Raw genomic sequence first — 24085 nt, 5'->3', positions numbered from 1 at the left:
TGGGGTTTGGACTGACAAGTGCAAGCAGCAGGAGGTGCAGCTCTGCCTTACCCGAGGGGGAGCAGCACATCTAAAGATGCTGAAGGTAGGAGGCTTTTCACTCACTTCCTAATTTGTCTTTATGAGAGTTCAAGCAGCTTGCTCCAGCTTATTTTTTTAATTCCCTACTTGGTTTTATGTATTCCTATAATCTCAAAGATGGAAAATATTAACTGGGAGAATATTTTGCCCTCTGCTGTTATATGGGCTATTGAATCTGTTACAGCTCTTCATCGGCTTTTCCTTGGCTCAAAATCGAGGCCCTAGAATTGCGCTCCCAAGTTTTTCTGGGTGGCAAAGAACCTGTGGAAAGCTGTTCCTTTTTAAGAGTTCTTAAAAATACATATTTGGCTTAAATTTTCAAGTAATAAACTAGTTCTCCCCCCGCCCTTGTTAAAGTGAAATTGGTAAGGGGCTCTAAGATTTTATGTTTCAGTTCTTGTTCATTTGGTAAGAGGATGACTTGGCAATTAACAGCAGCTGACAGTGCCAAACCAGCCCCAGCTGCATAACCTCTGCAAAAGCAATCTCTATTCACAACCCTTCTCCATTTACACACCTAAAAATCTGTCTCTTGTATAAACCCCAGCACCGCTGGTCTCTACCCCAGTATCTGTCCACCCACCTTAACAACCATTTCTTATTCAGTATTACCCAAATTTGAAAAAACAAGATCAGGCATTGAATAGATTCTGGGTTTTTATTAGTTGTCCAGGTGAGCATTACAATTTATAATACATCATATCTAGTTTTACCTCCAGAATGAATCTAATTTAGTACATCATGGTATTAGTAAAAACAAGCCTGAGAAGTGGGCTAAACTTCCACCTAGGATCTTCATACCCTTCCCCCACAGCAAGCTAGCATGTCAATCACTTTACAGACATTTAGGTAGTGTTCCCCCCAAAACAACCCAGCCACAGATTAACCTAGGAAGCTGATACCACTTAAAGCAGGAAAGATTCAGTTGGTGGTTGCCCTCCCCCCCCCCGCAGAATTTAACCCCCAGCTCCCTGGTTTTGCTTCATTGGTTCAAAATCCCCGAGTCTGTGGGGGCAGGACCACCGGCAAGTGCCCGTGGCCGCTCCTTACCGGTAGCCAGGTCCCGGCTGGGTGTAGCCCTGGGCGCCGAAGGGTGGGCGGCTGCGGGCATAGGGGTTGGGCCCACTGGGCGGGGGGGTGATGGTGCTGCCGGGCGGGGGGGTGAAGCCCGGCCGTGGCTGGAAGGTGCCAGGGGCCGCCTGGGAGCCGGGGGGGCCGCTGTAGGGCCCGGCCTGCGAGGGCTGTGTGGTGTAGGGCTGCGGGGGGAAGCTGCCCGCCGGGTACTGTGGCTGCTGCCCGGGGAAGGCGGCAGCCGGGGCCGCCGGCTGGCTGTAGGCCGGGAACTGCTGGGCTTGCTGCGAGGGGGGCTGCTGCTGGCTGTAGCCTGCTGGAAAGGCAAAGAGCAGAAAAAGGCCGGGTGAGAGGGAGCGCAGCATCCCTCGGCAAACACAAAACAACGCAGTAAGCGCGGAAAAGGCAAACCAAGAACCAGCCGCCTGGTTCTCAGCATGCTACCGCCGCAGCACAGCCGCGCCAAAAACAGGTGGTACACAACGGGCATTAAAAAAATAACACCTAGTATTTTACCATCACATCACATGAAAAATAAAAAGTCTTCACTGGCAAATGAGGCAAAATGCAACCTTCTTCCCAAATAAAAACTCAAACTGGCACGAAAATACCATTAGGGTTTAATGTAAGTCATACCTTCGGTTAAATGAGAGGAGGTTTCAGCTCTTTAGGGTTAAATATGAAAAAGTTGTGCAGACCAGAATACTTTAGTACAAAACTTCCATTTAAACATGTCCCAAACTTGATTTTTCTGCATAAAACCAGCTTCCAAAAGGAATTTTTCTTATTGAAGACTTTAACTCGACACAAAATCCTTTTATGATGAAATAGCTACTTTTATCCATCATGAAACACACCTGCAGCTACTTGCAATGAAACCTCTCCAGTGACTGGGATCCTGTCAGCATTAAACACCAGACACACAAATTATTAACAGTGCACAGCCCTAAACAGAAAGAGTAAGGATTGAAGAATGCACTGGAGTAAACTCACCTTGAAACTGGGATCAAAATTTACTCATGAGACAAACCTCAGAAGGGTCCATTTTTACTACCATGAATCAATAGCCACAGGGTTGCCTAGCAGATCTACAAGAGCAGGAATGGTTCCCACTCTTGGGAGACAGGGGTTTAAAAGGAGACAATACTCAGGGGAACAACAGCAAAACAAACAAAAAAAATTCCTGAGTCAAGATCTTCAAAATCTGCTCTCACTAGGTCCTCAGAAAAAAAGACTGTTTCTGAAAGATTGGGTTAACTGAGAAACAGAGGAGCCCTAAGTCAGCTCTGGCAGTGGTTTGTTCTTTCTTGCAGGTGATGGCAATTAGAATGCAGAACTCACATTGCACTACAGCTTTCACAGGAACTTCTCCAGTAAAATAGTGGACTGGATGATGGTAGGACGTGACTAGATAGGAGATGGAAACTCCTTCTTCCCCTGCCCCCCCCCCCCCCCCCCCCCCATTTTTAAGCCTAAAGAAAGTCAGATAGACCCTTCTACTTCCAACGGGCTTGTTATTTCTTCTGAAATTAGACTTCAGAAAGTCTGTCACTGTCTTCTAATTACAAACGTGGGGGTGAGACATCTGCAGAGAACAAGATATCATTTAGAGACCCAAATAAACCAGCTCTCGCACAGCACACAGCAACAAGGGCTGAGGCACCAAACCTTCACTTCCAAGTTTTCTAGGGTTCCTATCAAAGATAAACATGGAATTTCTCCATAAGCTCTGCAAGTGTTCTCATCTGCATCAGAACTGATGCGCTCCTACTATATGTACTGCACACCCAAAAAAAAGGCTATACAGGCTCTATTCTGAGTCACTTAATGGTACAGGAGTCTTTAGTTTAAGGAGGATTGTTTAAAACAATAATAAATGCTCTGTATCATTTTCTAGAAGTATTAAGCAACTTGCAGATTGTTATGGAATCTACTGTTGCAGGCCCATCCCTGTACTTCAGCTGGATGAGGATTCCTAGCATTCACTGTGCATTATTAGATGCCAGCTGCTCCTAAATGAAAGTTCTGAAGTCAAGTGTATTTTGGGTATACACAAAAGCCACCTTTTCGTATTTGACTGTGCCTAAACCACCAGCGCACTGAAATGTTCTTCTCCTAAAAGGCTACTAGTGCCTTTACTTGAGGTATAAGAAAAATCAACAACTACAAAGAACTATCACTTGAAAAGTTTCTCCAAAGTTACAGTATTTATAATAGCCAAGTATATACTAAATGACAACTATAATCTGTTCACACCACTAAATTTTGTACATGGAGATTATTCGAGATGCAAGAAACAGGCCACCTTTATATACCTCTTCTTTAAGGAAGCTAAATTGGGATGTTTTAGCCACTTACTTGCTAGAATCTCAAGACTGCAGGAGTTCAGCCTCATACCTGAGGCGACTCATTTTGCCTACCCTTCTAACAACACAGTCTGCTGATTAATAACCAACTCCGCTTGTGCTCACCATTGAGTAGGACTGAGATACCACAACTCCAACTACGTATTACACAGACAGCGACAGCGTTCTCCTCCTGGCAACTTCTGAACTGGGCTGCTTCCCACCAGAGCAGAGGCCCGGGGCTGCCCAGCGCCCTGCCCTGCCCCACCGCCTCAGGCACCGCAGGGTGGGTTCTGCAGAGAGCGCAGCTTACCTGGGTACTGCACGCCGTACTGCTGCTGTGCTTGTGCTGCGGGATAACCAGGCTGTTGGTACTGTTGATACATCTGACCTGGGGATTAAAAACATATTTAGGTGAAGCCCAGTACCCCCAGCTGTATTGTCAACAGACAGTGACCAACATCTTAACAGTACAAACATCGCAGAAGCAAGCCCTCCCACAACACATAACACTTTTTTAAAAAACATCTGAACAGTGAAGTGTGAAGAGGTGTTCCACCCGATTACCAACTGAAATCAATGTACAGATTTTAGTTTTGGAACCATGTCGTTCTGGAGACTAAACGACGTTTATTTATTTCTAACAGAACAGTTCTGATTTGGTACATGAGGCTTAACTGTTTCACATTTCCAGAGGATGCCAGAAGCCATGCACCTTAAGTAGTGCTACTCTGCTGGGTAACAGAGCAGGAATCTTTAAATATCTTGGTAACTGCTCCAGACCTTACACTGTAAATTAAAGTACTTCACAAGTTAAACATGTCCTCAGATTGTCTGTTTATATTTGGTTTTTAAGACCATTTCTGCATCAAAGTACTGTAGGCAGAGTGGTACATTATTTATTCAGACCACATTTTCCAAAGTCATCCATCTCTTAGTTATCTGACTTGCTGTAAGCCAAGTTTTCTTAAGAGACCCAGGGGTATACACCCTAAAGCAAGAATAAAACCATACATTCTTAAGCTTGGGTATTCTAATTCAATGCTAGTTTTTCCTAAATTCCACATTTCCAATTTCTTGGCAAGAAGAGGCAGAATATTTGTTTAGACTTAACCTATGGGCCTCTGTAGGCTTTATGCTTCTGCTGTTTTTCAATTTAGTAACAGGCACAGTCAAAGAAGAAAAACAATTGTCTGCCAAAACTAAAGCTTAGCTGAACTGGAGCAGACATGGAAACTTTACTATTATAAAGTGTTACTGCACTATTATTCATTCTGCAAAGATCAGCAGGCTGTATAAATACATGGTAAGCTGTTATCTTCTGACCTGCACACCAAGAAATAGGCAACTCTGCTCCAAGTCCTCCCTGACCCCTGTGCACACTACTTTAGAAGAATTCCTTATTTCTTCTTTTCTCTGCGTTATTTGCAGCTGAAAGCACCAGTATTTTACATTTGCACTAACACGTTAAAAATATTTTATACTGGTGCAGTTATTCAAATATTATGTGGCATGCAATTGTGGGATAAATAGAGCACTAAACACAAGGCTTGAAGAGAATTTAAGCCTGTTCACTTGATAATTAAGAGTTACAAACTCAGAATGCATGTTTTCTTTCTTTAACTCAGGCTGTTATACAGAAAGGAGAGAACAACCCCTAGACTGCCTGGCTGGGGATAATGAAGAGACCACACTGGCACCTGCTGGAGAGCCCAGGCAAAGGGACATGAAAGCAACAGCCCAGAGTTTTTCCAAAGCTTCCAGAGAAGGCTTGCTGTCTTCACTGGGGCTGAAGTGTTGGTGAGGGGCAGAAAGGTGTTCCAGTGCCAGTCAAGAAAACATTCTTAACTTACAGCCCTGAATGCAGTCAGGGATTCTATGGGTCCTTAAAACTAAAACATATAGGGTTTTTCCTCTCACTAGAGCTTTACTCCAAGATGAGCTACAGCATCAGTATCTGGTTTTGTGCTTAGTAGCGGTTATTGTCAAAGATCTGCCAGAATTCACTATTGTTCCTGTGCACTGAAATAGCCATTTTAGCTTGCTTCAGAAAAAAAGACCAACTAAGCATAGTCACACAGCATGCTTTTCCTAGAAGATCATGAAGTGCCTACTTGATTGAACTTCTACATCTATTTCAACAAAGACTAAAAAAGTGTCCACATCTGTACATAACAGGTTCAACAACTGGATTTAGTGGTACAAAAGCACAGGCGTGCTGCAAGAGACAGCGCTACACTGAAATGTCTCTCGTATTCGTTTCATTCAACAAGTAAATGCTTAAAACTTTATCGAGGGAGGTAAGCTATTCATTAGTATCAGCACATAGAGGTGAGGTGACTTGGTATTCACAAATAACAATAATAACTAATTATAATAATTCCATTTATACACAAAGAACACCATTAAAACCCCTGATATACCAGAATGATTGACACGTGATTGGCATCACCATTTTACTTATATCCTCAAAGTACTGAGAAGGTGGGGGGAAAGTACAGCTTGGGGTTTTATGGGTTTTTAAGAAGTGAACTAATGTTTTAAACCTAGTTTCAAATTAGTTTAAAACTGGTTTCTACCAAGACCATGCTCTGCACCAGCAGTGCCACTTGTGTAAGCCAGTCCTGCTGGAGACCCAACCATCAGCACATATCCAAAGCCCTGCCTGTGGGTCCCTAGATTAACCTGGGACTGAAGTGCTATCAAACAGTAATGTAGGGAAAGCTATTCCATGTTTTAAAGGGAAGTTTCCAAATGCTTTGATAAAAGCAACTTAGTTTATGAAAAAACCCTCAGAGGCTGATAATCGCACACCTATTACCAGCTTTGTAAGAGACTGCTATCTACCATATGCACAGAAGCACTCCTGCTAGTACTTCTAATGAACAAAGTGCCATAATGATTTCTAATCTCTTCCAAAGAACTGAACTATTTTATCCATAGAATTAAGAATATAATCAGTACTTAATATATTTCAGTGGCAATAATCAAAACTGCATAAGCTACAGACCAAAACCATCATAATTGGTCCTGTTGCACTTTCACATGCAAAAAAAAGGACCTGGGCAGACATACAGCCCAGTTCAGTGTTTGAAAAAACAAAGCCAGGCACTATACTTTCCTTGACTCAAGTTTAGAAGAATCATTACATCTAATCTGATACATAAGCCTAGACACCTTCTTTCCCAAGCAAGGTGACTTTTGCCGAAACAAGTCCTTTTCCCCGTCCCTGGCATTAGTCACCATTTAGGATTCCAACCTAGTGCTGCTAGTGCTTTTCAATGTTTCACTTTTTTGTTTCAGTTCTAGTTTAACATCAACACTTAAACCTCATACTTTACTGTATTAAAGTAAAAAGATTAAATTAATAAAATTCAAGTTCAGTATCTGAGAGAATTTTTAACATTAAGTTTTCTGTCTGCTGACAGAACAACCTGAAGCACTTTTTTTCCAAAAGTAACTTTCATCCAGGAACACCAAGCAGTTATATCTTTAAACTACAAAGATGTCTCTTGCTGTCTCTTTATATCACTTAACTAATTCTTAGGAAAGTAAGCAAAACCGCCAAAAGCAGCAAAACAAGTGTTTTATAAGCTCCACTGCAACCAACAGCATCTGTACCTGCTTAAATATTATACCTAACTACAAGCTGCTCAAATACTCTGCTCAGTCAAAACGTTACCGATGCCCTTGAGGCAAGACATGCCACCTGCCTGTGGATCCTGCGATCACCCTCAATAATGCCTCTCACGTGTATCCCAGCATTATGGCAGTGTACAAAGAGGCAGAAGGCTGTAACTTGCTTCTACACTAACACAGAAACAACTTTACTTTGTAGTTCATACGAAGGTAGAAATACCAAAGCAAGTGATTCCACAGACAGTTTCATCCAGAACTACGCAGGTCTGAAGGCTCAGGGCTCTTAGAAAATGACAGAAAAATGATGCCCAAATGTAGCAAATCTCTGAATACTTTTATTTTTAGAAGTTAAATCACATGTAAAAGGGCATAGTACAAAGGAATGTGAATACCAGAGTTAAGACCTTAAGCTTTGAAGGAGAGCCAAGGCGCTCAAGGATTACACAGAAGAACTACAACACACAGGAGACAGTCACAAGGTTTAAGCTGTCCAGCACAGAGCACTACATGATAAAGAAGCAACGCTATCATATCTTTGTTTTATTAGATAGAAATGATGAGTAAACAACATTTTTAATTCAGAGCAGACAAGCCAACAAACTGAGCAAAAGCTTGACACAACACACAGGGTATGATACAAACTAAGATCTTCATATGGGTGCAGCATACAGAAATCTGCCTTACAGTAAAGAGAGTACAGATGCAAGCAGGAAACAGTACCATGAAAATCCTCCTCGTGTTACCTCACCTACCCTTTTCAATAAAGCTACTGCTCCATCTGCCGTTTCTATACTGAACAGCATGTGAGGAAAAAAAGCTCTGCCTAGTGGCACAGATGAATTTGTAGTTTGGTATCGACTTTGGGTCCGCTAATTGGAAGTCATAACTATTGACCACTTGGATTCTGAGGTCACCATTCACATATTAACCAGTAAAAAAACCATGCTGCTCACCTTCCACCTGACCAGTCTGTGGCTGCGTTCCAGGGTAGGGCGGCTGCTGTGCCTGGACACCAGGGGGGTGGGCTGCAGAAGCAGAGGAAGCGATGCTGTCCGGTGTTCCCGATCGCTCTTCCGCAGGGGCACTGGGTGGTCCTAGAGGAGCAAGAACAAGATACAGTATGTCAACTGAACAGAGAGTCTGAATAAATAAAAAAAAAGTCTAACAGAAGACCATTCCCCTGCAAAGTTTTTCACATTTTTTCCAAGCTTTCCATAGATTTACATCTGAGAGTATCACACCCGAGTGAAAATAAAATATATTTCCACATCTAAACTCTTTGGAAATATTTAGGGGGGATTTTTCCACCTGTCTCTAGGTCACTCAGATTTCATCCTTCCAAGGAGCCTGACCCACCAGTGGGATAAATCACTCGATAACAGCATGTTTTTACCACAGCTTCAAGCACTAACCTTACACACGTACACCGATGGCTTGCTACATTTGGACAGAACACGCACCTACGTTCTCTCTCATCTGGAGCAAAGGTGAAAGGTTGCATGAAACTGTTCAAGCACACCAGTGTTTTACTGTGGCCCACATGTGCTCAGGCAACAAAGTGTTTCACCAACAGTCATACAGCATGTGAACAGAAAGCCTCCCAGGAAGGTGTTAAAATTACACTCCTGGACAGGATAAAGCAGGCTTCAATCTAAAAGCAATTGTCTGCTTTAATAATTTCAAAAATATTCCAGCTAGCACCCAAAGAAAGCGTGGGGATGAAGAATTCAGATTTTCTCTATATTTCTTAGAATTCCTGAAATATGCAGGTGAACGGGTATAACATACTACAGTTAAATGCAAGATATTTTGTTTGAAACAAGGAGGCTGAAACCTGGATCTTTCCTGCTCTTAGCTCTCTGAATGCTACCTATGAGACACTACTAGCAAATACATGCTTAAAGTTAAGCACAAGTATTAGAAATGTTGCAAATTCACTTTCAATTTTAAAGAACCTTACATTTACACAACATAAATGTGGATCCAGCGAGCCCTTAATTGTGTTTTCACCTTACCCTTATTGGGGGAAAATGAATCGTCTGCCTACTTCTGGTTTTGCCTGCATAGACATAGCTGCAGGACTACAGCTTAAGAAATGGGATTTCTTATATCCTGTTTAAATGGTCCTCTGTGAAGCTCTTTGTACATTCAAAGCACGGTCAAGTCACTTCACTCTACCAGAAGAATTATGGAGACACATTAACATTGAAGTATGGCTGATGCTATGATCAAAGCACTGACCAGCACTGAGGCTTTGTACCAAGGGACAAAACTACTCCTTCCAAACTGAGCTCCAAATTTCCGCTAGCTGTACTTCCCACTCTATCACTTCATTGTTCAGAGACAGCCCACTAAGTTTTGGAGTACTACCAAACTTGTTTCTGGTTGGGGAAATAACCATGCCATGACAATACTCAAAATGTGCCATGGAGGAAAAGATCACTCAGTAGGTCTGATCCCCAAAGCAGTGCCCCGATCTGAAGATCGCCACTCTGTCTGTGGGTATAACCGTGGGTCCTGCACAGCCGCAATCACGCAGTGCTGATCTATTCTACCACTCCCCACTTTCGCCAAGGCAGCCATACTTGTAGAAACAAGCTCCAGGTGCTATTAGCTTGCCCATCTGTCTCATTACTTCATACATCATATAAAATTTACTCGCTCTAGAGTTGTGAGTACACAGCAAATCCTGTTAGCTAACAGCAGGTTTATTTGCAGCTTTCAATGCTACATTAAACCTTGCCAGAGCCATGCAGATTCTGTACAAAATCACTTCTCTATATTCTGCATCACAGTCCCTATTCTATGTTGCTTTTCTAATTTCAGTTATCCTATCTTGACTGCAGTTTAGTAAACCAGTTTTTATATGTTTAGCATTCTACTACCAAGTAGGGCCAACAGTCATGCAAGCTCCTCTTCAAGAACAAATATAATTCAGACAAGTTTGTTATTCCTTTCTGTTAACAGTAAAAAAGTTTGACACTATTTACTTTTGAAATGAAACAGGGGAAAGGCAGGGTTGTACAAAACATTCTGACTGACCCAAACGGCAGAAGCACAAACCAAGAACTTGAACTGCAAGATCAAACTCCAAGACAGAGCAGTGGATACTGTTTTTCTATCCCTGGCAAATACCAGTTACTCTACACAACAGCTTTAAAGAATTTAAATTTTAAAAATTAAGTCCTTTTCTACTCCAAACTAAAACACAGTGCTAAAACCAACAACAACATTTCAACATTTTCTATACAAAAGTTACCAAACACAGTGACAACACCTTAACATACCAAGTTTTAGAATACTGAAAAGAAATAACGAATACAGAACACTGCTTAATACACCAAAAATACGGATGTTTTGTTATAAATCAAGATTTGAGTCACTGATTATGAACAGGGTTTTCTTTCCTTTTCCTAAGATGTATTCTTACCTGACACCTGATCATCTGTCAATCCAAATGCTGACATGACATTCTTGCTGATTTCATCCTGGTTCTTCAGCGGATCAAATGCAGACATGCTTGCTGCTATAACTTGAGTGGATGGCTTAACATTAGAGTCAGCAGCAGCAGGCTTTTCCTCCCTACCATCTACAGCATCTACAAAAAAAAAAAAAGCGCCCAGTTATTAATCCTTGAGACCTGAAACACTATGATACACATATATTGTACTACAGCAACCTCAAAATTGCATAGCTGTGGGAGGTTTTTAATTTTTTAACTGTTGAAATACTTATGTTAGGGTAACAGTGATGTATCAGTGATGTATCTGAAACTGTGATGAATCACAAAACTGTGGCTTCATTGCACAGTTACTTAAAGATACAATGACACTGTGGAGTATCAGTATCGTATGTCACTTTGTCTTAAATTCAAAGGTAAAAAGTTCCTGCTTCAAACAAACTATTCTGGTATGACTTGCCTACAGAGAATTCAAAATTAAGAAAACTTACAGGATAGGTTCCAGTTGATTATAGTGTTTTATAAACTGAAGTTTTTGTTTTATTCTATCCCCTTCTCCCCGAATTCTTCCCAAGCTGACAGGTCAAGTTCATCTCTTTGTAATTATATCAGTGACACTGCATGACTCGGCAACCCCTTACCTAGTAGTGCTACATTTTCTCTTAAAAACAAACAAATGCAGATAGGGTTTAGACTGGCTGGTTTTGTTTACACTCGAAGATCATCACCTTAACCTCCTTTCAGATGGTTTATAACCAGAATCCACAGTATTCCACTGAAATTAGTAATTTCTTATATTGCAGGAACAGGAGCTTGGTTTTGTTTAAAAAAAATCCTATCAACTGTCAAAGTGTAAAATACAAAAGCAGTGTTTCCTAAAAGAAAGGCTGGAGTTCTTGGTTTGCCTCTTTACTCAGAGCACTGTACTCCATGACCTGGTGGCATTACCTTTCTGCGTCCAGCTTACCTACAATCTGTAGTTAAGCACAGAGGTATAGTTGTTACAGTACAACAGCACTAAGCTGGGAGATCAACGCCTCAAAACTGGTAGAATAAGACTTCCCTGTTTTGCCATACCCCAATAACCTTTCCCACCCATACCTGCACCCTTGTGCTGCTTACCCTGAGGGAGCTCTGATGCTGGTCTGAGCTCAAAATGTGGGGATTCAATTTCCTAACCTGGCAAAAAAAGTGGATATAATTTGTGCTGAATTCGCTTTTTACTGTTTTAGTGAATCAAACTTGCTTAGCAACATGACAAGATAAGCACCAGAGCTAGCCCAAAGTAAGCAGTGGGAGTGCTCAGCTGGGAACAGGAACTCTTCAGCAACAACAATTAATTCAGCTCAAAGCCCTCTCAAAATGTTGTCGTGATTCACAGGTGTTAGTTACAGTATTTTCATTCATTGCAACAAAAACTCAGACTTTGAAGTTTTATGCCTAAATTAACTTAATACTTTACTCCAGATAATCTGAATAAAAATTCTGCCTCTAAAATAAGTGAAGCAATAAAAACTAAGTTCTGAACCATCAAGCAACAGTTAAGAATGATCACAACCAGTATTCATGCCTCCATTTTAAACTTTGTTAAACAGCACTGAACTCTGCAAATCAAACCAAACAATTCTTTGGCAGGCTGCCTACCACTTTCAGGAAGATTAGTGGAAAGCCCTGGTTCAGCCGGTGGTTCTAAACAGTCCAGTAAACGATTGACTTTATTGCGAAGTTCTATCAGCTCTCGACGCAGGTATTTCACCTGATTAGATTCTAGGGGTCTTGGTTGTCCATTCACTGCAAAACAGCAATTAGATAAATTTAAGACTGTAGCAACATTTTGACATCCAGTTTAAAATCAGAAAAAAAATAAATCCCAACTTTTACTTGCTTGTAACATCACCAACCTCTGCAGAGTTTAAAGCAACAAAGTTGAGTCAACACAGACTGAACTCATTCTAGAGCTTTCTGTTCCTTTAATACAATCTCAGTTCAGCAAAATCCACAGTACCAGAACTGCAGAGTAAAGTCTGCAGTAACTTTCTGCATTGCTTACTCATTTCCATGAATATACCCTGACCAATACAGCTATCACACTTGGCTGTGGAAGACTATCCCTTTAGAAAGTACCTTTAGAACTATGACAGCACACACAACACTGCTGCAGTGCATGAATAAGGTCAGTGTCCAAGTTAAAGGCTGCTTTTTATTCTTTGGAACCATGTGCTGATTTACAAATAGTAGCTTGAAAACAAAGAACTATTTTATAACAAAGGCCAAAGGATAAATGTTAAAATCTATTCAACTTCAAGAAATTAATGTTAATTTTTAGCAGTGTCCTAGTAACACTGCAAGATCATCATCATATTTTTTCACACACCTGTGGAAAAAACCACAAATGCTAGAGAGTGGATGATAACATGGAAAATAACATTTAAAAAACCCATTGACCACATATATATGTATGACAAATACTTTAAGCAATCTTATAAAAATAGATATCTATTAGTCCAGTATTTTCAGCTTACAGATTTCATTCTTCTGAGGTGACAAACTGAGTTTTTAGTACCTTCCCATGAAGCCCACTGCCTGAATTTTAATAAACATTAAAATGAAGAAAAAGAAAAACAATCTTCTATACTTACCAAACAATGTCAGCTTAAGTATCCTACTGCACTGAATTGCAAAGGAAAGATCCGAGCTATCAAAAATTGTTATAAGATCTCCATCTGAAAAGAACATGAAAAAGTAAAAGCCAAGCCTGTTAACTACTGAACTTCATACTAGGGCAGAAGTAATACTTTATTACTCAAAAAGAACTTTCCCTATTTGATTCTGAAGTTACTGGGGAAAAAATTATTACAGTGCAAGAGTCAGCATGCAGGGAAATTACACACAGACAGTCAGACAGAAGGAAGCCTTCTGACATTAGCCCTTTGAAAGTTCCACAGAGCTCATCATTCCTTTATGTTTACCCACAGGACAAAACACTAGAGCTAAGAGTTCACGAAGTCCAACACCAGAAAGAACGATGATGCCGGTTAAAGTTACACGCCTGTTCCAAGTGGCTCCAAAACTGCAGTGTTCATGAACAGACAGGAGAGTCAAAATTGATGGCACAAAACAATCCCAATTCAATTTTTAAAAAAACAAAACATGCACACAAGGGAAAATTTTAAGTGACTACACCATTTTCTCAGGTTATATATACTGAGAACACTGAGGGGCATGACTGGCTTTCAACAAGGGAATGATAATAAAGTCCCCGTGTAAAAGTGAGTAGTGAAAACATCTATCAACCTTAACACACAAATAGGAATGAAGACATGAAGATGTCAAAGTAGTCAGAAGAAAACTTTTCTCTCAAACCAGGAATCTGACACAAAGCCTCAAATCTTAGCCATTTATTTTTGTGTCAGATTTCAGAGGAACTCCCACCTAATGAATCCTAATGAATTTGCACATTGCCATCAGTCTCAGAAACTATATTAGAATTGTATGAGATCCTTCATTCTTAAGATACGAAGGGCTATGCACAAAGCACTGAACACCTTCAATCCTATTAATACCCAAGAGATACCAAGTTCCCATTAAGTCTGGTCTCTCCCAGTATTTAACTTGACAAGGTCAAAAGTCAAGACAATGCAAGTTAACATCTTTGCTTACTCAACAAGATCACAGATAAAACAAGATTCTTTGTTAGGACAGATTTTCTGCTGTTTAATATATTCAACAGATTATCAATAGATTAAATGAACACAAATTGGGCAATGTAAAGGCAAAGAGTGGGAATGTGTTATCAGGAAAACATGTGTACTGGCAGAGGGAACGAGGAGGGATAGCAGGACCACCTCCTTCCAGAACTTTTCATCTCCTGGGAACTGAGATGAAACGCTATCTAGTGAAGCTTCACCTTCAGAAGCAACAGCATTAGATAAATGATACGCAGATTGGACAAAGCCAACTCCAGGCTAGGAATGCCCCTCCCTAAAACACCATTACAAGGAGGCTCTGTGGACAGACACAGAAGCATTTTTAAGTACAGATTACTGCCTAAAAATTGAGCTACTCCTTATGCATTGGTGACAAAGTTCCAACTGTATAAAAGTTATGGTTAAAATTTTCAAACAAATGAATGCTTCGGTATGAATAATCATAAAACACATGAGGGCAAGTTGAAAACAGCTCAAAATTTGAAGAACTACATATTCTAATGTTGTCATACCTGACTACAAGTCACACCACTGCAATGGAAGGTTTTCTTAGTATAGTACCGTTAATAACATCTAACAATGCCTGTCACTCTTCAGAGTTGTTTTCTAACAAAATAAACAAGAAATCTTACAAATAGTAACAAACTGATCACATATAAATTAATTTTCAAGTTTTCCTGAAAGAACTATTGTTGTCTCTGAAGATTTTTCTGTATCCTGTGTCCTGTTTCCACATTCTCAAAAAACACTGGTTAATGGCAGTATCAGTCATGGATTCACTGAGACCAGAAAGTCTCCAAAACCCCACTAGGCAGCCTGCTCTAGTGACACACTACCCTCCAGGTGAAAACTCACACTCAACCCCTCAAGCTGCAGTTTATGATTGCTCCCATCTGGTGCTATCAAGAAGAGTTTGGATTCCATGGTCTTTGCAACTCCCACTCTGTTAGCTGAAGCTGCTGTTAGCTCTGCCCTTGGCCTCCTCCGCACCACACTGAAGGAGCCCAGCTCCCTCAGACGCTCCCTGCAGGCCCTGGGCCTCTCACCCTCCTCACCGCATCCTGCTGGACCCTCTCCAGCTTCTCCAAGTCTTCTTAGCTCAGAAGAGGAGCATAATGGTGTCCCTGTTTGCCATTATAATCTATAACAAGACTTATACAATCAGACTCTAATCGAATAACTTTATGAATTAAATGGTCCTTTCTCTTTGGCAGTAAAGTGAGGACAAGGGGGCTTTCTCTCCAACTCATTCCTCCAGCTTTTCAGTATCCTTTCCTAAATGGTGATACCAAGGGTGGAGACATTACTGACTAGCACACCGCTTTTGACTACATGCAATAAGAGTTAATAACCCATTACTGGCTCTGACACAAAGACATCAACCTCTACTGCAAGGTAATGAAGAACAAGAATGAAAAGGCCAATCTCACTTCAGGCACTCTAGCTTTAAATTCAAGCCCAACTTCAAAAATCTGAAAAATTTAAAGTTTCTATAATTGGTTCCGTAGGGGCTTTAGCATATATAACTCAATAATGCAGCATGCTTAAGATGCAGTTCTGCTCTTTGGTTCATATAAATGCACTGCTGGCAGCCCTCATTGGTTTGTTTGGGGATTTTTTTTTTTCCCCCAAACATTGTGTTTTACTACTTATTCAAGAACCTTAAGCAGGACATAAAAATTATTTCACACCCAGTAGAGCTATTTCCTTAGTTCAGAAATTTGAAAGCTGCCAAGCTTGAATCAAAACCTAACTCCACAAGGCAGTAATCAAATTGAAACTTCTCTTCCCCAGTAATTAATAGAAGCATCACATAACCTAAATAAACTTCAGAATATGCTTCTGACTATCTTAGTCCACAAACCCAGAGACAGGACGATTTGGATTTAAAGCTTCCTAGTCTCTCCAAGTAACCATACAAGTTTGAAAAAACCATAAACGTGTTAGATTCAAGAATCATGACAGTCTGATGAAGATACAAAGCCACAGTATTTTGCAGAAGTTTTAAGTCGAAAACCCCCTACCCAGGCCTCAAGATCACTAGCTTCATGTGTTACAGCAATAAGAAACAAAGACAGGAGGGGTAGATGAAGCTTTTTTTCTGAACACTCAGAGTGTGCACATGAATTCTGAGAAGACTCAGATCAAGGTTGCAGAAGTAGTGGAAATCCTTAGATCGACTTAAGATATCTCCTTATAACAGGTGAAGACAGGCATTTCTCCAGGTCTGGAGGGACAAAAAAACAAAACTGAAGTAGCTAGAATGTTTATATTCCAATGCTTCTAATTACTGAAATAGATTTAAAGAATCTTAGCTTATTGAAGCAAAGTCAATACCACAGTCCTCATATGACAATCAAACTGAAGAGGAGTTCTGTTAATCACTTGCAACTTCCTCTGATATTAATGACATTTAAGTGTTCTTAGCAATGATGATCAGTTAGGATAACATATACTAAAATTTCACATATTAGTGGAGAAGTAGTACAAAGAAAGCTAAAATTAAAGGTAGGAGCTTGCGTTGTCACATGTTCATTCACTCCTCACCTTCAAACCCACTTTACCACTGAAAACACAAAAAATGGTTAAATGAGTAAACAGAAGAGAAACCTGCAATGGCAAAAAATGAACTTTCAGATAGCTGAAATTTCAGAAAAACTGGAGGAAATGTTCAGACAGCATAACCACAAGAGACACAGCTTTGACTGCCTGATTCAAAGGATTTCACAAGAAATCACTTGCATTTGCCAAGGAATTTGGACAACTTTGAAGAGATGAATTTCACAGTTTCTATCCATAGATAAATCATATCAGAACAACAGTAGTAATTAAATCTTACCTTCATCTTTATATTTTATTGTGACTTCATCATTGCTCAGAAGTTTTCCTCTAAAGACTCTTTGCATCATTAGCACCAATTCATCATAGGTGATATCTTCATTATGAATAGGGATTCTCCTAATATCTTCCCCAAGCTGAGCTTTGATGATCAGCTTCCCACTTAAGTCCAGCTGCCCATTCATGGTGGATTCCTTATGGCCTGCAGACCTGTTAGCAACAAAACATTTAAAACATTTAGGAAACTAAACTGTTAGTTGTTTAAATGTATCTGATAACAGCTCTGAAGCTTTTCATCTTTGGAGAGCATTACTGTTAGGAAGCTCTCCAGAGAACCTCTCTCAGACACATTCTATGATCCACTAATTTCACAAACAATAAAGTGCACAATACATTAACTGAGCTCACAGGCAAAGAAGTAGTCTGTAAGAACTGATGCTTCTAATTAAGTTAATCACAGTTTCCAGTGCTCAGAATTTAAAAGATTTAAAAAAAAAGCAAGACAGCTTTTAAATATGTGTGACATTTATAAATTTCAAACTTGGGTGGGTTTTTTGTAAGGTATCAGCTGTAAACTGTCATGGAAAAAATTCCCTAGGATTTGCTTTTGAGATACATATATACATCTCAGGGAAGGTGAAACTGCAGCAAAAGCTGTCAGCCTTACAATATTATATTGGTTACATTATCATCCTATTAGATCATTTTTACATCCCCCACAATTATGATAAGCTGCAAAGGGCTTTTTTTTCCCATAACAAAGTATCTTATTTCAAAAATTATCAATGGTAGGGTGGCTTTACTAAGGGGATCAAGTTGAATCATGCATTATTTCATGAATAAATAAAGAGCTGAACGTTGTTTTTATTATATGCGTGATCAGAACACATTGAGGGTTCCTTTCCAGAAAGGAAGATAAAATTTTTCCTTTTTTGAAATTCGGAGATGTTTTAACCAAGACTTTAAATTTTTTAAAGCTGCTCAATAGACCACACATTAGCTACTCATTAGGCTCCGAGCCACAAATTTGTTACGCAGTCTACATGTTCAGAACAGTCAGTTACTCTTGGTGCTTTAAGAGAGGTGGACAACTGCTCCAACTGAAAAGGAAGTGCAACAAAGCCATCTCGTGCCCAAGCAGCACACATACACTTTAGAGTTCTACCCTTAATGCTTTATGTAAGACAATTTAAAAATAATTACTTTGTAGGAGGCATCGCTCATTAAAAAACACAAAGACCTTATGTTTCAAAGAAAAACAGAAACTACAGAGAAGTTACTGAGCAGAGAAATGGGAAAAAAAAAAAAAAGAAAAAGATATCTTGATAGGTAGTCAAATGTCCTCTTCTCTCTTCACTGTGTTGGACAGGGCCAAAACAATGAATGTGGAATGAGGAGCAATTAAAGAAGCTGTTAACATCTGAAGTACAAATACTGGAGATCTTAAAAGTAGGCAGCCCTACGCTTCAAAATCAACATTTCCAAAGCCACGTGCAGGGAAGTGTGTGTTCTCTTGTGCAAAAAGAATTCTTGGTAGAGATATGTAGGTATTTCTCCCTTACCTTTAAGGATGTTATACCACAGCACTTATGAGAAAATTGAATTTTGGTTTGGTCAGTCTATTTTTTAAGTACTACATGGAAAATTACTCCTCTCCTACCAGAGGAACAAGACACTGAGCTAAAGCCTTTAATACATCATACCCTGATGCACCTACACACACTTAACTCTAGTGTTTCAGTGGCAATGTTTTACATTAAAGAGATGTAGTATGATGCTATCTCCAGATTACAATTCAATTTCTGCGGTTTTTTGGCAATTAATATAAAGAAAATACTTCATGCAAATCCCTTTGTTTGGCCCAACGACATCCAGAAGAAAGAGACAAGCAACTATTGAACAAAACTTAGTCTTGTAATCAGACCTAACAGAAGGTAGGTGGATACAGTCTAATTGCAGAGAAAAAGGACTTGCAATTAACAGTCAGGTTGCTGCTGAGACACTATGACCAAACGGTGAAGTTTACAATATTGCTAATGCTCACTAATGCATTATTCATGTTCTGCAACATTTGACTGCAGGCACATCAAACTCAAGTTGGTTGTAAAAGCATAGGGTTTTCAAGTTGTTTGGGTTTTTTTTTAAATTTAAAGCCTTAAAAAAATAAACCAGCATCCATCCACAGGTTTTCTTTCACCTCCTTTTCAAAAACGTACATTTATCATTACCTTGTCTGTCTTACTGATGCTGGATTATTGGACAGATTTCCCACCTCACTTCAGGACAGAGTTAGGATAAGCCGCCATGCACGATTAGTGCCAGAAAAGAGGAAGCTGCATCAGAAAAAAAAAAAAAAAACCCAAGAAATATTTATTTACAGTGACACTTCCTTAGAATTACACACTTCACATCATTCTTTCACTTTAGAACATCATAACAAATACACCCAGCTAAAAAAGTCACCATTTTATCTATAATGTAACAGACTTACACTTTTGAGTATTGTAGTGTTTGAAGTTCACCTAAACCAGATCTAACAAGTGCTTTAATTTCATAGTAAAAGTAGTTTATTATTTTTTCTAAATTTTGTAACTGCACGTAGGAATTCCTAACAGTAATGTGTTCCTTTCTAGGCCAGTGATCCTCCTCAACAGTCTCAAAATATTCATTTATATGGCCTCCATCTTAAAACCCCAGGTTAAGTTAAAGAAAATAAACTTTGATTGTTTTAGTAGTACAAAAAAACCTAGAAGTCCATTTCTTAGCTTAAGGCTGAAGCCCCTGTGGCATTAAAAAGTGTGCTTTAGAGGACAGACTGCGCAGTATTAGGACAGGCTATCAAGAAGAAAGCAGCAGTAAAGCTATTTTTCCACAGGAAGAACCAGCAAACTGGAAGAAAGGAAATTAATTCAGAAATATACTATCACTTAAAAATGATTTGTCCACAATTCAGCTTAAGATTGGGCTTTTTCTGCTGGAAAGCCTAAGTGACAAGCTGTGTGAAGTTCATTCAGTCCACCTGTTTAATTACACAAGTGCTTAATGCCCAGAGGTACAAGACAATGATTTAGTATACAGACCAGTCAATGGAGAACATAACTGCGCTCCTCCCTCCCCCCCACCGATGGGTGCACCCTACTCAGCACTCTTGTGTCTCTCTCACACACACGGTTCATCTCAAACATCCATGTTCTGATTTTTAGATGATTCACTGCTAACCAGAAAGTAGGTTCCTCTCATCCACATAAAACAGGTCTTCCTAGCTCTTCCCACTCAACTGGAAAGTGGAATGGACATTCATAACACATACAGGACAGAAACAGAGAGCAAGCTAACCCCAGGGAATGGACAAAGCCCCTCTCTGATTCCTCTAGGCCAGCAGCTGCTCCCCTCAGCCTGGGTACAAAGTGTTCACCTTTAAACAGGGCTGTACTCACTCCTGACAGGAAGAGGTAAGACTGTTGTGACATACTAAGCAGGTGAACAGGAAGAGACTACATTTCTGATTTCTCACTCACATTTTATGAAGTAACACATGAAGACAGTGCCCCTTCCACACCAACCTTGCTACAGCTCCAGGTAAAATTTACTGCAATAGACAAACAGGGGATATGGATAATACATCTAAGAGTAGTTTAACTTCAAGAGTTCATTTAGCTACCATCTCATGTCATTAAACATTAGAGCTGGGCACTGGTTTTGCTTCTTTAGCATTACAACCTGAGCTACTTAGAAACTGACAACAGTAAGAATCCAACCTCATCTGTAATTCCTGAAGATACACATTTTTGTGGACACACCTGAGCTCCTGTGGCCTTTCAATAGATTGAAAGCATCATTTGTATCTTTGCACAAGGAAACCAGCTACTGTAATGTACTAACAGAACTAAAATGTCTTATTTACCACTATCAATCACAAAAATCTGCTGCGTGTCTATCGATGATTACAAAAAGGTAACAAGAAAGCATCTAAATACACTTTCTGTCCAACTGTTCTCCATTCTGCTTGAAGGTGTCCAGGTTTTAAGAGAGATTCTAAACACCACAACTGCTTGCAACTGTTACAGAAAACTATGTGAAATGTACTGATTGTTGAATTACACAGCATTCAAGCTTTTCTTCCCTCACTGTGACATAGCTGAATGGATGACTCCCCTGAGAGAGGTTTTCAGAAAAGACATCCAGAATGAACACTGATGAGCTTTTTAACAGAACCAATCACAGTGTCTACTTTGTTGAGGGAAGAAAAACAACCAAACGAAAAAGCATTACTGTCTTCCTGTTTCAGAAAGACTGTTTTTCATAAGAATCACACTGATATCTTTCTAACCTTCTTGGTGTACCACATGCATTCTGGAGGCACAGATTTTTTCCTCCCTTCTTGGCTCCCTTTCTATTCACATCACACACCAACCTACACGGTGCATGTGGACAGCAACTGTCCAATCTAAGCCAGTCACTTCAGGATCCCTGCAAAAGCCATAATGTCATAACCATGTTGGATTTCACTATCCTTTTTGCATTGCAGTAGAGAAAAACAGCCTTGCCTAAGCATGGGAAGGACAGGCATTCCTGCTTCGCTTTTTCCTCTGTTAAAAGAGAGACAAAGCACAGGGTGAAATGTACAGAAACAGGGCCCAGCAGCACTGCCTCCCAAAACCCACTCGACGGAGCCATGAGAGTTTTCCCAAGACAGCTGTGAGGTGGGGGGGGGAGAAGTAGAAAGGAGAAGAGCTCACCCAATGGGGAGCAGAAATCACAGCCATGCCCTGCCGGGAAATGAGGAGTCTGCAGTTCTTCTAGCTCCCAAGGGGGAAGAGGCTTGGTGAGCAAGGGAACACCCCCCCTTGCGGAGGCAGGGAGGCTTCTGCTAGCCCTCAATCCCGATTTCCCAGGCCGAAGGGCGGTTTCAGCCTTCCCCAGGCGCGGCCGAGGGGATGCAAGGGGTCTCCCAGCCTCTCCGCCAGGGGCCGCGTCGCCCCTGGAACCGGGGAAAGGATGGGGGGTGGGGTTCGGTCACCCCCAGCCCGCAGCCGCCCCCCCCCGCCGCCCTCACACAGGCGGCAGGGGCTCCCCCCGGGCACAGCGCAGGGAGGGGGAGGCGCACAGGCCCGCTCTCTTACTGTGGCTTCTCCGCGGTTCCGCCAGTGGAGCCCCCCTGCCCGGTCCGAGTCCGGGTCCGGGTCCGGGTCCGAGCGCGGAGACGGCCGCCGCCGCCCGTACGTGGCAAGAGAGAGAAGGGGCTGGAGCGACGGCTGCAACTGCCGGGCCTGCGCGAGCCGCCCGCATGCGCACTCCCGCCGCCGGCCCGGCCAGCGCCGCAACGCGCATGCTCCGCCCGCGGCCCCACCCACCTCCCCATCGCGGCCGACGCGTCAGCGGGCGGGCGGGACCGCCTCCTCACGCCCGGACAGACCCCGCCCCCCCGCCCTGGAGGTGGGCGTGGCGCCGCGTTGGCGCGCTGGCGGCCCGGCCCCGCCCCCGGCTCGAGCAGCGCCCCCCCGCGCGTGTCCCCTCACCGTTTCCTCCGGCGCCGGTCGGGCCGGGCCGTGGCCGGTACGTACTAAGCGGCCAGGCCTTGGGGCGAAGCCTTTCGGATGCCTGAGCCAGAACACAAAAGCCGGTCACCCGGCTGACGCGTACCCCGGAGGTGAGGGTGACGCCCCTTCTCCCGGCCCTCGGGTGGCTCGTTCAGCCTCGGCCGAGACGCGTGGGAGACACGGCCCAAATAACAGATACCGATGGTTCGGACAGAGCGCTGCAACGGCGGATATGTTTCGAAATGCAGGCTTCGGCCCTCGTGGGCTGGCGGTGCTGCGCTGAAAAATGGGCCATAAACTCGAAGGGTATTGCTTAGGCAGCGCCACCCTCTAAGCCTGGTCATCTTCCAGTAGTCGTTGCCCTGATGAGAGCACTGCTACAGGCGTTCACTGCTATCCCCATGCCCTCCCGCCTTGCATTCGGAGCTTGCCCACCTGAGAGTGAAAAACATTGACCTGAAGCTGATTTCCTGAGGTTTCTCTGTATTAACAAGAATGGACTCCTAAGGGTGCCCGTCACAGAGGTGCTGGAACTGGTGCTGAAGCTACAAATGCTACTCCACAACTGGAGTTAGAGATGTTTCCGAGAAGACACCTTTTTCTTTAGTGTCTTGAAAAGCAAGTCTCCCAAATGGCAATTTCTGCTGGGACACGAAAAGAGTCACAGGAGTTTGGTTTTTGTAGTATTTCTCTTTGCTTAGAGCTTTGTCTCTGCTTAGGGGAGTGTAATAACTAGACCAACTAGCAATATGCAATATACTCACACTGAAATGGAGGTGAAAAAAGCTGAATGTTATACATGTTTTTAATTCCAGTATCTCGAGGAGGCGGAGGGGTATGGTTCAGGAGGATTACTTGATAAGCATTAGAAAATATTGAGAGATAATTTGGTCATTTGCATTTTCTGGGGAAAAAAAAAATTGATTCTTTGCTTTTAAAAATATGGGAAAGATTTAGAAAATAGGACTTTGCCATTCATTACACTCTCTGCTGCTCATATTTCATACCTTTGTACTGATGATTCAGTCCCTCTCCAATCTATTTATCAAAGCAGTGTTTCCAGAGTGTTAACATGAAGAAACTTCATGATCCTTAAAGTCCACATATCACAAAGAATACCAAAGTTCACTGCATTATTGAGATCAATACATTCCATGTGTAGTTAAGAGCTGAACTATTGTTCCTGTTACCATTAAGCATATAACCTGAAAAAGATCATTCTGTTTTTTTCCATTTTTCCATCCGGATTCCCTGGATGGAAAAAAAAAAAAAAAAAAAAAAACCACACCAAAAAAACCACCATAAAATGTATAATTTTCTGGGGTTTTTTTATGCTGAAAATATTTTATGTTAGATGAGACGTGCTCAGTGCTGGTTATAACAGCATTTTATTAACATCTAAAA

The 24085-nt window shown here is 41.5% G+C and overlaps 1 protein-coding gene across 4 annotated transcripts; it reads right to left on the bottom strand.

Moving 5' to 3' along the window:
* Positions 1-725: 725 nt before the first annotated feature.
* On the bottom strand, positions 726-22451 carry TFG (trafficking from ER to golgi regulator). Of its 4 annotated transcripts, XM_074898139.1 has the most exons (10): positions 22265-22451; positions 20660-20730; positions 19370-19474; positions 17143-17351; positions 13236-13319; positions 12241-12387; positions 10567-10734; positions 8090-8230; positions 3811-3888; positions 726-1468 (listed from the first exon to the last, which is right to left on the bottom strand). In XM_074898139.1, the coding sequence occupies exons 4-10, from the start codon at positions 17324-17326 to the stop codon at positions 1128-1130; spliced, it is 1143 nt and encodes a 380-aa protein (XP_074754240.1). In that variant the 5' UTR covers positions 17327-17351; positions 19370-19474; positions 20660-20730; positions 22265-22451; the 3' UTR covers positions 726-1127. The 4 variants fall into 4 exon arrangements, with proteins under 4 accessions (XP_074754240.1, XP_074754231.1, XP_074754256.1 ...); XM_074898130.1 differs by lacking the exon at positions 20660-20730; XM_074898155.1 differs by lacking the exon at positions 20660-20730 and having other exon boundaries at positions 726-1465.
* Positions 22452-24085: the final 1634 nt, after the last annotated feature.

Source organism: Athene noctua, chromosome 1 (assembly GCF_965140245.1).
Source record: "Athene noctua chromosome 1, bAthNoc1.hap1.1, whole genome shotgun sequence".
NCBI lineage: Eukaryota > Metazoa > Chordata > Aves > Strigiformes > Strigidae > Athene > Athene noctua.
The sequence above is the reverse complement of the archived record's forward strand: the minus strand, read 5'-3'. Positions and strand labels throughout refer to the sequence as shown.

Coding starts and splice junctions, on each gene's coding strand:
- TFG (XM_074898139.1), bottom strand. CDS start 17,326: ATGAATGGGCAGCTGGACTTAAGTGGGAAGCTGATCATCAAAGCTCAG. Junction 13,320..17,142: donor AATAAAATATAAAGATGAAG/GTAAGATTTAAT, acceptor TGTTCTTTTCAG/ATGGAGATCTTATAACAATT. Junction 10,735..12,240: donor CACTAATCTTCCTGAAAGTG/GTAGGCAGCCTG, acceptor TTTTTTTTGTAG/ATGCTGTAGATGGTAGGGAG.